The sequence below is a fragment of the Neolamprologus multifasciatus genome, chromosome 22, assembly GCF_963576455.1.
Source record: "Neolamprologus multifasciatus chromosome 22, fNeoMul1.2, whole genome shotgun sequence".
In the NCBI taxonomy this organism is placed as follows: domain Eukaryota; kingdom Metazoa; phylum Chordata; class Actinopteri; order Cichliformes; family Cichlidae; genus Neolamprologus; species Neolamprologus multifasciatus.
Window position 1 is genome coordinate 23,635,054 of NC_140459.1, and position 15,279 is coordinate 23,650,332.

The 15,279-nt window shown below is 42.2% G+C and overlaps 2 protein-coding genes across 18 annotated transcripts in view; one reads left to right on the forward strand and one right to left on the reverse strand.

Annotated features, from left to right (window-relative positions):
* The window catches only part of csmd2 (CUB and Sushi multiple domains 2), a 265,124-nt gene extending 253,568 nt beyond the window's left edge, over nucleotides 1-11,556 (reverse strand). The window contains exon 1 of the mRNA XM_085147768.1: nucleotides 10,673-11,556. Within this exon, the coding sequence (XP_085003894.1) occupies nucleotides 10,673-10,847 (175 nt within the window). The 5' untranslated portion in view covers nucleotides 10,848-11,556. The remainder of the gene's footprint in view (nucleotides 1-10,672) is intronic.
* A 541-nt stretch (nucleotides 11,557-12,097) lies between these two features.
* LOC146493522 (uncharacterized) overlaps nucleotides 12,098-15,279 on the forward strand; it is a 39,518-nt gene continuing 36,336 nt past the window's right edge. For 4 of the 17 annotated variants that reach the window (XM_085147778.1, XM_085147779.1, XM_085147780.1 and 1 more), the window contains exon 1: nucleotides 12,100-12,884. In XM_085147778.1, coding sequence (XP_085003904.1) covers nucleotides 12,550-12,884 — 335 coding nt within the window. In that variant the 5' untranslated portion in view covers nucleotides 12,100-12,549. Of the gene's footprint in view, nucleotides 12,885-15,279 lie in introns of all 17 variants that reach the window. The other 13 variants (XR_014871814.1, XR_014871815.1, XM_085147773.1 and 10 more) reach the window with 9 other exon arrangements.

Sequence of the window (15,279 nt, forward strand, 5' to 3'; positions counted from 1 at the left end):
GAAAAAAAAGTTTCCATTTCCATAATGGTGCACATTCAAATGCTGGAATGGCTTCCTGTTGCATGAATGTGTCAGGTCAAAATACAGCAGTGATTTCTCTGAGTGGATACTCAAAGAAACTGATATGTGAATACATTTGTTAGCACACACTCTCAACTGTAAATCAGGGAACACATGCTAAGAATACCAGTGCTAATGATGCAGTGTTGTTCTAGTTGCAACATCCTCACTGCAAGCTCTATGAAAGGATCTGTTGATGCCTATGGCACACAAAGTTAATACTGACACGCGCAAGAAACCCCACAAAAACTCACTGTCAAGGCAACGTAGCTGCAGGCTGAAACGTGTGGGGTAAGAAAACAAACAGCGCCCACATGCAAAGATTAAGCCAAAGATTAAAGAGCTGAAGAAAGGATACTAATAAGACACTGAAGAGGGATGCATGCAGAAATGCACATTTGCATGAATGCATGCAAACATTCCTGCCTGTTATCAGGGCTGGCAAAAGAAGCACAATGGAGCATGTGTTCTCTCAGACAGAGAGGAAGAGAAGGGGGAGAGCCAGGCAGTTCCTTCCAGCTGGGTCATATTTAACCAGCAGTATTACCATTCCAGCCAAAAGGACCTGCACAACAGCCACCTACCTACCCCCTGAAAAAAAAAAAAACCCTATCTCTCACTAGGATTTTAGCACCTTTTCCACAGAGATCAGTGTTTTAGGTAGACTTCATCATTTTTTTAACTTTCTTATCAGTACATTCCAACAGCCCTACGGAAAGTTGGTGCTACTGTGAGCAACAGAGCTCCTCAGCAACCTACGCACCAAGTTAATCAATAGAAAATAGTCCATTCAGAGTCGAAGACATGCTGGTACAGTTGATATTCTACGCTTTCAGAAAGACCTCTGACTTTATAGTGTATCAGTCTACATGGGTGCAAATGGGCCTCCCTTACAAAACACGATGAATGTGTCCTTAAGCTCTGTACGTACACTTGCATTTTTAGCAATGAGTGGAGGATGAATAAAAAAGAAAAGAAAGCAAGTGCAGTTCAGTGTCATTCACTGCTCATGACACAAAAGCTGCATGCTGTTCCCATGACAACAGTGTAACAGGAAAGCACACATAAAGACAAATCCCTGTCTTCAAGCATTTCTTCATACTTGAGCGCGCTCTACCCCGCACAGGTGTGCACGTCTCTGTTCAAACATATGTACACACACATGTGCGCTGCTCGAATCATTTCAATTTTATTTCCCAGTCTTCTTGGGGGGGTGAGAAAAGCACAATTACGTGTGAGTCTAATGTGTGAAACAGCAAAAGTCAATTATCAACTCATTGTCATTCTCCTCACATCTTTGAGCTCAGCTCTTTGAGGTACATTAGACCCCACATATTCTGCAGTGATAATCCCACTCACATTCTCCAGTGCATTTGCACCTACATTGCATGAGAAATCAGGGGAAACTACACTTTCAGGACCAACAGCATCCATAGGAGGTGGAATAATTTTGTGACCATGTTACATTATTTTACACCATTCTTCCGGGCAAGACTCATGCTTGCGTGTCTGTCAGATAGTGAGTGGGCATTTGTGAGCGTTCAATCCTTTGTGAGTAATGTATATTAAAACCAGAGAGGAAGCACTGTTCCAAAGGTCAGGTCAGGAATGTCCCAGCAGAACTATACCATCTATCACTGAGAGACGGATGAGCAGACGATCAATCTGCCTCCCTTCAGCTAACTGTGGTGCAGTTTAACCTTTCAACTCAGAGCCTAAAAGCCCCCCAAGGAAGGCTCAAGTGAACTGTGGACCACATTCATAATCAATGGGCCCCGTGCATCGCAGTATAATTAGAATTTATATTGAAATAAAATAAAATGTCACAGCTACTCATTACATTACATAGACTCTGGATTTCCACATTGCTTTAGGTGTTAGATTTAGAGCCTTTAAATCCACAGATATGTGCAAATTACAACCATTAACTTGTTTAGACTGTGAGAAAGAAAAACATGTTTTAGCAGTTTGCATCTAAGTCCTGGAATATAAGTTAAAATAATTAAATAACCATTAAATCATTATTCTCATGTACTTCAGGCACAAGATTGCATCTAATTTGCACTGATACCAGATATCATTAATATTAATAGTTTTTTTTTTAATAAATATCAAAATAGACCAAGCATGAGTAAAGAAGTAATTCTAACAAACACTTTTCTAAAGAATCTGTGTCCTCTTTCACAATGGCTTTCTGCCATACTGTTTTCTTCTCGTCCACTTAAATAGTACTTAAGGATATTTTCCCCTCACCTGTTCTCATTAGGAATTTATTTTCTCAGCAGAACATGTAACACAAAGAAGAAGAAAGAAGAAAACCTGTGGTAACAACAGGTTAAACTGGGTTTGCTTCCCCCCCCAAAAAAAACAAAACAAAAAACAAAACAAAAACTGAGGGCACTCTAAGTCTAGCCGACAAATCAATGGAATGTGTCAGCCTTGAAGAACTTTGATTACAAACTCAAGTACAATATTCTCTTAAAGGAACGATTCAACATTTTGGGAGAAGAAGAGTGTAAATACCAGGAAAGACCAGAAAGTTCACATTTGAAGATGTGTGGCAGAAATTATAAACAGTAGTACCTTGAGATGGGTAAGCTCAAGGTTTAGGCTCCCATAGAGCAACTGAAGCTAGTATGGAAGCAAAAGATGCCCTTGACTAGAGTAGCACCATCCTATCTCCAGAGTAGATAGGCGTTTTAATATTGATATCAATACAGATACTTGATGATTTAAAAATCAGATATATTGGCCAATATCTTTTTTCTATCACAGGTAGAAACAGTTTGTCCTAACACTTGTTACATGTAGTTATTTATTAGCCCTTACTGAGATAATATGACGACGCACTTTAAAAATAATCTTCTTTTATTGTCGCATAAAGCCATGAATCACTTGCTAATATTTTGCACAGCTCTGCTCAGATTGTTTAGCTGTTGTGTTTATGGCATTCCAAATGTGTTGCTAACAGGGAGGCTGCAGAGTGCCTTAGTAGACAAACCTTGCAACACCAAAACTCATCACATGGCTCAAGGGTGTTTCTCCTGTCTTTTCTTTACTTTGTTCACTTTCATTTATCAGCCATTATAAGTGCTGATACTTATATATCAGCAATAGTTGTGCTCTACTACAGTGGAGTGAGTCACTTATGCAACTAGAGCCTGCAATATCCACTAAGAACCAGTGATTTGTGATATAACACCTCCCATATAAATTTTCACGTGATAAAAAAAACAGCTTATCACAATGCTAATATATATTGAGGTCATGTGTTTATTTTCCCTTGTACAATGACCAACAACACAAGCCCAAACATGTCTGAGAGCGAGAGCCATGTGCCAGGTCCAATGATGATTTAATACCTAAAAACAGAGCTGCTTTAACAAACTCCAACAAAGCAGACCAATTTGCAAATTAGCCAAGAAAACTATATCAGCTAAAGGTGGGAACAACAATTCCTTCAAAAACACATTGTCGAATATGAGAAGATACTAGCAGATGATGATGTTTGACCCATATATAAACCGCACTTCATATGACAGGATGCACAAACGGTGGATAAAAAATTAATGATGCAGTTAGATGGTAGAAAAGCAAGGGTTTAAGCAGGTGGTTAAAAACTTGGAAAGGTAGAAAATGTGTTTCCATTTCAATGTTATTATAGAACAACACCGGTTAAGCCACTTCAGTTATTGTTAGGCTAAGTGTGAAGTGTTAAACAGTCATTTAATACTTTCACTTCAAAATGTCTAAAGAACACACTGCCTACACTATAGGCCGCTTTTGTATATTGATATCAATGAGTTCCCATGACAATAACTAATTGAAAAAGGGTGGAAAATGCCCTTAATTTTATTTGTGCTAAACAAAAAATAATAATTCTACTGCCTACAATCACCTATAAATCATTGTTCAGTTTTTTTTATTATGTGTTATTATTATTTTTTATATTTTTATATATATATATATATTTTTTTTTACAAATTTTAACAAATTTCCTAGAGATATCATTTGTAGCTGTATGGCTTACCTCTACTAACAAACCAATAAACTGTTATTTAAAATACTGACAAAGCAATTAGGCAAGCAGCTGCACAGCCTTTTAGAATTTACTCAACCTAGGGGATGACATGCTGTAGCGCGTTAAGTTAGGACAGCTCAATCACTGTGATTATTATTCAGATCCACTTGTGTGCTCCTGTTAACAATATTATGCTATTAATATTAATATGATATCAATTTAAAAAAAAAAAAACATCTCATGTATTATTGGTGTAGCTAATCTGGTTTGTCCTGATTTGAATTCAAACTCACAGTCATTTTTTTTTCATGTGGTATTTTTCTGGTCGACGTCCTGTAGAAAGACATATTTCACACTATCTGCTCCATTACATTGCAATAATGTGGCTTTTATGCTTATGTGTTTTTTGTACCTTAATGTCTTGAATTATTACCCAAAAGCCAACGGCAAAGTTGGTCAACACCAGCCCAAAAGAGCACTTAGCAGATAAAAGTGATGGTGACGGTGATTCAGCTGCAGAAATGGGAAGCACTTCCATTTTCAGTCCATTTACACCAAGTTGTTTCTTTAATTTTTGTGAATCAGATTGTCAGAATGTTGGCAAGCCTTGCAACTTTTGGCAGATTTTGGGATGCTGTGGCACACAGCATCAATACTCTCCAACTTTGAGAGCTAACTTCTATCTTGATTTACCATGAAAAATGTACTAACTGCTTTCTCAGGTTTTATTTAACTTATTTTCAACTTATATCAAATAGAAACCAGAGTGTTTTTCTCCAAGGTGCTGAACTGTTCCTTTGAAGTGCACAACAGTCCTTCTCTAATCAAACAGAATTATCTTCCATTACCGACTACAATATAGAGATGGAGCAAAACACGTATCCTTCTACACCAAAATCTAAATTTGAGCAAGTGTAGGAGTAAAAGACACTCCCACACACATTTACTGCTTCTTCCCCGCCTCGCTGCCACAAAAAGTCTGCAGACAGATTACCTATATGCTCAATAGAGAGAGAGAAGCAGTATAAAGAAGAAAAAGACAAGGACAAGGACAAGATACCTCCTGCCCACTATCTAATCTTCAATCTCCGGAATCACTGATATCTGATAAGACAGTGTAAATCAGGAAGCTAAAGAAATCCCTTCCTGAGCTTTGCATCTTATACAAGACAGACAGGGCATCTATGTCTATCACTCACTATGTGAGGATTTACCATAGCTGGAGAAAATTCCCATACCTGATAACAGCAAGATGAAAATTTGAATCAAGATGGAGGATTCCGTGCTCGAGCTGTTCACAGATATGTGGCTAGTGGCGATGAATTATTGATATGTTTATTTCACCTCTACTTATGCAGGAAAAATTGACTTAGCATGTACGCGCTTGTTCCTGACATTTCAAACCTCACGACGGCTCTATTGTTGTTACAGCCGTTACACATATGGGTGATGCCCATTTCAATCACACTCCTCCACTGGTGTTTGCTGAAAGAGAACAGGCATGAAAATGAAATGACAGCCACTTTCTCCACACAAATCACTGATGTATTCTCATACAGCAAGCCAATTTACCATTACCTGTCCAGTCCCCATCAAATGTCTTTAATGGAGCTCGATTGGAACAACGGAGAAAAAATACAGGTGAATTGAATGACTCATGCTTAAGGAGCTTAAGGGCACATGCTATTCTGCAGCCAGTGAACGTGATGCCTTAGAACTGCCAGAACAGAGCAATACTGCTCCACTCATATTCCCTGGATAAGTGAATGAGCCAAAATATACATTTATTAATTTAATGTTGTTCTCTCCGACAAGCTGGGAGTCATATCAAAAAGAATCCAGATGATTTCGTTGGCAAGATTTCCGGTGGCTTTGGTTGGATGTGAAGTACTGACTTTAGAACTCGAACAACAAGATCCATAAATACATGGATCATATTTAACTAAAGTAAATTTAAATTAATATGATCTTCCTGAATGTTGTTATACCTTTATCTATATGCTCACAAAGTCTGAATGTCTACTTTGTGTTTAGCTTTTGTAAAAACCGGTGAAGACGGTCATGCAGAAGTTGGCTTCAATGCATTTAAGAAGGATTTTTTCTCTTTTTTTTGGAAGGGTTGTATGCAAGTGTGCACAAACTGCTGGGTGCGTGTGTTTGTGTGCGTGTGTGAGTCGCTGTAGCTGTTATCACTGTGACGAAGCACAGTGACAGAACTCTGGCCATCTGGAGAAAGATGACAGTATGAATCACTAGAGAGGAGGACGAAGGAAGAAAAGACGAGGTGGTGAGGGAGGAGAGAAGGAGAAGGAGCGATGGGAAGACAGACAGAGGAGCAGGTTGACACAGCGGCAGGTGGGTGGGGAAGTAACAGTGCTCGTGAGGAGGGGGGCACTGGCATCATCTGAGAGCTGTGTGCACACACGCGCGTCACAGAGACGTGCACGCCGGGGCACGTGCACACACAGCCTCTCTGTGGCACTTTCTGAACTAGCTAAAGACCTGCTTGTCATCACTTTAGTCTAATCATCCTCGAGTGAACGGGGGTGGCAGCTCGCAAACTCATCCAACCTCACACATACACGTGCCCACAAGCTTACTTACAAGCTGTTAGTTGTTGAAATAGGAGTCTGCTTGATGCCTGATAAGAAAATGAACCCTCTAAATAGATAATTTACTGAAGAAAAAGGAAATCACCAGGCACTCAAAAGGCACAGAAACATAGGGCCCAGATTATCTCTCAGCTGGTGTAAGCTTATCCTCCATCTACTACAACAGTTGCATCCTCTCTCAGCCTCTTATTTCCCCTCAAAGCCAGTTCTTGCCTGCTGTTTTTCCCTTAGTGGGACCTCTTCTTCTTCTTCATCTCGACCACCGCGCACTCTCTCTCACCCTCAACTACACAGCTTCCCCCCCGCCCCCTCTGTTCAAGTCAAGCAATAAACATCTGGTTTGCATTCCAACCATTTCTCAGTTTTGAGTAACTTGATCATGTCATCTGTTCCCTCCTTTTCATTTTGCTCAACGGCGAATGTGGAGAGCAGATGGGAGAACGGGAAGCAGCGGAGCGTGCAGATAGAAGAGGATTTTGAAATTGAGAGTTGCAGGCAGACAGGTGAGAGCGAGGTGGGAAACAAAAGGGGGAAGCAGGATGCACGCACATTTGCTGGGAGGAAAATTGGGACACTTGTCTAAGCCGATACAGCTGAGCAGAAGCCAAAGCTCAATTTCCATCCCCTCAGTGTAACCTTTCAAAAGGTTACACTGAGGGGATGGATCAAGATAGGATATAGAGGTCTACATAACTGGATGCCTTTAAACAAACACCCATGTTGGAGGTGAGAAAGTAGTGAAATTTAAGGGCTCTTCTCATTGGATTCGCTTTTGAGAGGTGAAAGCTAAGTCCATCTTTTATGTGCAGTCTGTGACACGATTGCTGTTGAACTTGCTTACGAAATCTAAATCCAATAGAAAACCAGCAGAAGAGCAAAACCCTTATGGTGCGATCCTGTCAGTTGGGGGGAGGGAGGGGGTGGGGTCTGAGGTTAACTGAAAGTTCAAAGGTGTGGGGAAAATAAATGTTGGACAAGTTCAAGTTTTGACTTTTGAAGCCAGCCAATCCTTTATCGATGGTGTACTATGGGGAGCTGTCCATGGTGCTGGAGAGAATTTCCACTGTGTAGCCGATAGGGCGGCACCTGTTGCTGTCCTGGGTGCTGAAAAAAGTCACCTTACAGTCAGTTCTGTAGCTCCCCTTGTGTCAAGTGAGGTGAATTCAAGAATTGTACTTATTTAAAATGAGATATAATGTCTTAGGAGACAGATTTCACTGCTGCCGGATTTGATCAATTGCGAATTTAACTATTTTTTTCATACTTTAAACTTTTAAAGGGCTTCTTTGTTTCTAGTAGGATTCAAAACTAATATACTCGAGTTTGTGTGAAATGTTCTTGGACGTGAGAGAAAATAGTAAAGACTTGATCAAGGTTAACAAGGTTCTATTTCTTGGACTTCTTGGACTTCTTGCACTGGCCACATAAACATACTCTTCCACGCCAGACGCACACACACAGCCCGTCTCTTTCTCCAGGAGCCTCATGCGAATCCAAGCAAATATCGTCAAGTAAAAAAAAAAAAATAATAAAATAAAATAAAGGAGATAAAAAGGAAAGGAGCATCAAGCCCTCCAGTCCTCATAACATTACTGCAAGTTGCATCATGAGCACAACGCCGTGCTTTATATAAAGGAGAGCACGACAGAGCGTGATCTTGCGTGTAAATGGACATGCTGAGAGGCTGTCTCATGCGCCGCTGACGAATGATAATACCGCTGGACTTGGAGTTAAGAAAGCCGAAAACGCTCCCCGGATAGGAGAGGACACGTCATCCTCGATTCCCCCTCCCCTCCATCCCCGGCCTTTGCATTCCCTGCCCTGGTCGTTCAAATGAATGGAGGCTGATAACTGTTTATTGAGCGGCGGGTCCAGTAGGGACAGCTGCTTTTGATCCCTTGTAGACAGTGCGCGGTTCTATTCATTTTTTTCTTTTCTTATTTATTATAATCAGAAACCTTTCACACGTCTCTATCTTTGTCTCAAACGGCCCCCGGGATCGATACTGATATTAGTACAGTAAAGAAAGTCTTGATCCACTAAGACGGCGTAAAAGAGCCTAAGAATGGCTGTCACACACAGCCTGTAGCGGAATCGTTAGCACTTTCGTATACGCGTGTGTACATATGAGCCACACTTGATAAAAGTATGTGGAGACAGAAACGCCAGGAACTCCAAGTCTCCTCTTCCCCACTCCCCCGCTCCGCCCCTCAGCATAGTGTGAGGCTCTGGTGCCGCTCAATGGGAGGATGGGGCAACTGCTGGTGGCTGCAGCACCGAGGGATGTAGCAGACCACCTCAACGCGTGGTGAGTCAAACATATTTATCGACAGCGTTTAAAGTAAAGGTTGTTATACAGTGGGTGGGCGGCTAGATGGATAGTCTAGTGCCCTCTGCTCTTCGTAAATATGTGCGATAAGTTCAAGTCGCTTTATCGGCTCCAAAAGTAGAGCCAAACGGCAAGAAAGTGGGCAATAAAGAGCTCCCAGGGCGCAAATAAAACAAGCAGTCTCCCCCGAATATAGCTGCATTGAGATTTACTCCACGGGAGAGTCGAGGGAGATTTGTCACTATCATTAGGAGCTGAACTGAGTGTGTGATAAAGCTACGCCTTACCGGCGCTGAAACACGTTTTCTTTTCTTTTTTTAACTTTTATTTTAAATGTTGGGTGGTTGATGACACAAGTTGGAGCAAAAGGTGGGTGACAGAGTGGGAGTTATTTTGGTGGGAGGATTTGAGGGTGACGCTGAACCTCAGAGCACACTTTCGCACTTTTCACACATCGTGAAATCGCACGGCCCACTGTGTGTGCGAGCGTATGTGTGAGTGTGTGCGTTTATGGTGATGCCGAAAATGTGTCTATTTCCACTCACTTGTGGATTATGAGCCGTCCAAAAAAGGCATGAGTGGGCTAACACAGAGCAATGACTCACTGTCAAATTCATATTGTGGCCATGGCAGTATTCTTGGCTTTTGCTAAAAATAGTGTCCATTCTCTGGTAGGGAGCCAAGACAGTGATAAAACGGTTGGCTTTCTTTGCCAAAGGACCTGCTCGGGACGGCAAAAATCATTGCGGCTCTTCCCCGAAACACCCTGAGCTCTAAATATGCTCCTCGTAACATGTCTCATAGAAGAAGAAGAAGAAGAAGAAGAAGAAGAAGGAGAAGATTATTTGTAACAGAGCCTCACATTTCAGGAAGACGTCACTGGACGTGGAAGTAAATTATTATTAATGATAATCTGTTGAATGCGCGGGCTCCGGTTGCAAGATTTCCATTTGAAATTAATCAAGGGCAGAAAACCCAAAGTAAGTTAATTAGGCCTGCCTCCCCATGCATGCACGACAACAGATAGAAACTACACGCAAAAATTGTTTATGGGTGGTTGCTTCACAAGTTAAGAATGCTTGTGGATGCGGTGAGGAAGAACTGAGAAGAAGCAGTCCCAAAGAAGAGCGTGACCCACAGTGCGCACACGTGCACGCACACACACGCACACACCTTTTGGACTGAACAGCATCACAATCAGCCGCCCGCTCGACCACCTCGGTGGATTTCCTCATGCATGCAGCACATGCTGCACTAACAGCGAGGGTTTCGTGTGAAGCCCTCATTCACTCGGCGTCAGTACGTCCATGCATCACATTTAACGCTCCCCTCCTGTTTTTAACACAATGCCCAGCTTTGCTCAGTCCTTTAACGAAACCCATCAATAGAGTGAAGGATGGAAGCTCGAAACTCGATCCGCTTGTCACGAAAATAGCCACCCAACCAGCCACCTATAATAACTTTGTGAGGTGGAAGAGCAACATCGGAGCGAGCCTGATCCTAAATGCGCCTTTAGGATGAGCGTGTGCCTGCGTGTTGCTGATGCTGATTTGCATTCAGTCAGGGATTGGGAAAGGGTGGGCGGTGGAGGGGGGTGGGGGTAAGCCTGCTGCATTTTGCATGTCTTCAGCTCTAAAGATGGGGACTTACCCTTTACTGAGGCGACCAGCAGCCCCATATATAAGAACAGCATCCGGCTCCAATGGTGCGCCTGCACTCCCGCCTTCATTAGAGCAAAAATCCGTATTCCGTCCACTTTCCTGCCTGCGCATTCCGGTCTCCTGAAAAGTCCCGTTGCTCCGTCCTGATTTGAAGCGGTGGTCATGGCAAGGCTTTTTCTCTGGTCTGGCAGGCACGACGAGTTTTCAAACGGTCAGAAAAGGGAGATTCACTCGGTGTCGGCGCTGAGAAAAATCCCAATGCATGGAGGAGGCTCGGAGCTCGCAGCTGGACTGAACCATGTCATGCGGGGACCGAGGGGTTCAGAGTCTCTGTCTGAGAAGATAGATTTCACACCTAAAGGAGGGGAAGAAGAGGGGAAGGCAAACCAAAGGGGGACGCGATTCAAGTGGTCAGTGATCTGCCCAGCAAGAGTAAAAATCACAAAAAACCCTCGCCAGCTCCACGCATATAACTGAGATTACCAGATACACGTCAAGAGAAAAAAAAGAAATCAGGAGATTCCTCCTCTAGTTTCTCCGGCAACACTTACTTGTCCTTCTGTCTAATTTATCTCCAGTTAATAAGAGCATCTACGGTGCCAGTAATCCACGCTTTAAGTCGTCATGAGACCGAAATTCAGAGGAAGGATGAACGAACTGGTTAGAACCACGGAGGATATCCGGATCCGAGAAAGATCGCCTGGTTTGAGAAGTTTCCAACCAACGCCGGAGTGTGGTCAGCGATCTTATTGTACATAGGGAAATATGCAGTATGTATTCCCAGTATCTCAGCGCTTGGCCACAGTCGTCTCGGGTCTGCGCGGCGCCCAAGATTCCGACTGCAGACCTGCTCCTTCTCCGCTTTCTCTCTCTCTCGCTCTCTCTCTCTCTCTCTCCCTCTCTCTCCCGCTCTCTCTCTCTCCCGCTCTCTCCCTCTCTCTCCCTCGCTCTCTCAGCTCTCGGTTGGCTGTCCTCACTACCATCACCAGTCATATCATATACCCACATTTTTTTTGTGCTGCAACATCATTTCAAAAATAAACTCATTAAAGGCTTATGTAAGTTATAAGTTTTAGCTTTAAAACCCTTCTCTTCCAATTTCTATGCATTGATTGCCATTCCCGATAATAATAATCACAACCATAACAACAACAACAATGATAATAACAATAATACGAAACCTTTAATACGTCTTAATCAAATTTGTAAAAGTAAGATTTAGGGGAGCCCACCAACAAGGCCATTGTCTCCATCCATTCTGACCAGCAATGGGATTTCCCGGCAGTTTAGCACAGAAGTCCACTTGGTGCTCACTAAACGTGAAATTGATGCTTAACAGGCCAGAACCCTGGCCAGTAAATTTGAATGTCATTTCCACTTTTGCATATGACCGATATAATTAGTTTTTTCATAATGCAGCGTGCGTGGAAACAGTTGGGATAATGAAAGGCGCGTCGGCCTTCAACCCCAACATATATGATGGAGGCCATAAATAGTCTTTATGCGACATTAAATTAAACTTTGCTAACGCTGGATTGCTCACTCATCCTCACCAGCTTGTTCTGGGCTTCAATCTTGCATTTTTTCCCCAGGAGTTCAGGAAATAGATCTAACTGAGATTCTGAAGCCTCTTGTACTTAAAACATTTACTTACAGCTCGCAGGGGAACCCTTACATGCATGTAGCCCAGATGTACTAGGGGAAGGCCCCTTCATCTACTGGAGAGAAATGTTGCAGCAACTTATTTATGTCAGGCACTGAAATACTAAGAAATGAAAGGTCTCAGAAGATTATCCTTACAACCGCTGGATAATTGTTGAAATTCTGGAAGTGATACTGGTTGCCATGACAGCCTAACATGCTGACATGCTTTTGAAAAGAAAAAACCAACAGCTTAAAAATACACATTTGGACTCTGTAAAGAAGACCGACATGGCCATGTATACGAACCGCAGAGGGAAAATGGTCCCTCTGGTAGAAGATCACTGGACGTCAGTAACTTCAAATCAGTTCCTCGGCGCATTTGCGCCATTTCCGCGTTTCGCCTGGATTCATCCAAACGCACCGAGGGACAGCTATGATATGGTGTGCAAAATTGTCTGGAGCAAAGCTACCCAGGTGAAACCTGGAAGAGGTCAAAGTTCACTGGAAATCCAAGCTAGTAAAGACGACACTCCTTCAGTCATCATGTCAAGTCACAGGTAGGGTTATCTGTGGCTATACAGGCTATAACTGACCTCTCCATCATAAGCGATGAAACATGCCGTCATATAGCTTATAAACCCATAAGCTCTGAAATTAACCTCACTGCGAACCCACTATGTCTCATATCACACTTTATCCAGGTTTAATCAGTCTGTCTATATGAAGCTCAAGCAGCTTCATCATTTTGTTCCTGGGGTGTGCTTTCATCTAATTTAGATGAAATGGGAAGCGGTAGGCTCCTCAGTAATTAGTGCTAACACTGTAATATCTAATATAGGAGATGGCAACAGGTACAGACAGTATTCTGTGTTTTTGTTTTGTTTTGTAATAATGCAGATGGTGAAGTTATAATTTGGAGTTTACAAGCGTCTTTAACATAGTTTGTAGTAACTATTGAAACCCAGCATTCAAATGTTTAATACTTTATTGTTCAGTAGATCAGGTAATTTATGAGTCATTAATAATCATGCTGTATAATAATGATAAAGTTCCCACTGCTGACTTCCTATGATATCAGTGAGAACAGATTCCCTTTATATCAGCATCTCAAAAGTCTGCTGTTTGCGAAGAAGCTCCTCCCATCTACTGTTCAGACCTCGTGTTTAGGAGGAGCAGCCAATCAGAACAAATCTGGTTTGGGGCAGCCCCAGGGTTATTAGGGGTTTCTGTGGCTCAGCTAGTAGAGCAGGTCATCTGCTGGTTTGAAGGTCACTGGCTTGATCCCTGACTCCTCCAGGGAGGAATGTAAGTACCTTTCTACTCAACTGGGTACAAAGTTACTATATAAGTGCCAGTTCATTTTATCTCAGTGTATTCATTGCACAGAGCAGTTCAACCTCTGACTGAAGCAGCGCTACCATACAATGTATTCTAGATTAATTGCAATTTTCTTTTTTTTTCCAAAGAAGAAAAACATGGCCGACCAAGTAACACTATGCAACTGTCTGGCTTTGTTTACGCTGGCAGAAAATTGGTCTTTTCTTTTGGATGAATTCAGTTGTTGCAAGGACGTTTTACTTGGAACATTCAGCAAAAATAATATAATAATGACAAAAAAAAATGTGGATAAAAAAAGAGATTACAGTGATGGAAACCTCCTGTTGCTTATAATGAACACAGCGCAAGCCTGTGACGGAACTTCCCAATGTGGCAGGTTTCAGCACTTCTGTTAATACTTCAGTCAGGCTCAGGATTGTTTCCTTTGTTTCCAGTAGGTTACTGCGGTCTCCTAAAAACTCTGGCATTTTAGTGCTCTCTCTCCACAGCAATGTTTCCCCCTTCTTTTATTGAATACCTCAGCTCAAAACAAGTGTCATTGATTGTTACCGTGGCAACATCAGTCATAGGCTAGAGTTAAAATGGGGGTAAAGTGTCTATTTTTGGTAGTTTATTTTAACCTTGACTAATCAAAAAGCAAAATTACAATTGACTGTCTAAACCCACAGGCCAGTCTAAAGTTTCTATTTATATTTTGTGTATTCTATTTAATTAAAATGGCACACAGGCTCATTTTAGAAATCATAACATTTGTTTTGCCTAAAACAGATAGGGTTCTGGGAAAATAAATGGATTAACTGGATGGATGTGGAGTTGTAGCCTCTTTATAACTTATAACCAAGATCCCAAGACTTCATTGGAGATCAGTTGGGCTGCTGTGCGGTCATAAACCTACTGTATAATGTTAATGTACACCATCTGCTCACCCACCGCCCAGAGCTACCATGACGTCTCCGTTATCATAAGCATCCCGGGTCTCACCGGACCGTCTGTTCCGCATCGCAGCTCGACAGTCGACAGGCTGGTGACTAAAGAGTAGCCTCATTAAAAAGTCATGCTTTGAAGCGGGTGATGCATCATACATACAGGTTGGAGCCGTGGACTCTGTGATTCCTTATTTTCTAGGGAAACTGGTTTACCTGTTGGTGAGGGCAGTGAGGTTAGAAGGATCTTATGCAGGGTAACCCCCCCCCCCCCCCAAAAAAAAAAACAAAAAAACAAAAAAACAAAAAAAACAAAAAAACACTGCTTATTTTACCTGGAGGTGTATTATTGCATCTTAAAATGTGATGTCAGAAAGCAGAAAATCTGACAGTATCTCCAATTAAGCCCATTTTGTCATGTTCGTGATACAAGTGACCTTTTCTTTATGCATGATCACCACAGTGATTTAGTATGAAAATAAATGTCATTTCATTTATAAACGCCTTCAAAAAGCATGCCTAACACACGATGCATGGGAAACTAAGTGACATCACTATCACACTTTCTCATTTTCTTCCTGGGAGGGGGGGGGGGGGGGGGGGGGGGGGGGGCGGGGGAGAAGGTGCATACAAGATGACATGAGCTGGCTAACCTTGAAGTGGCGGTAATTATCCTGTGATAGCCTGTTAC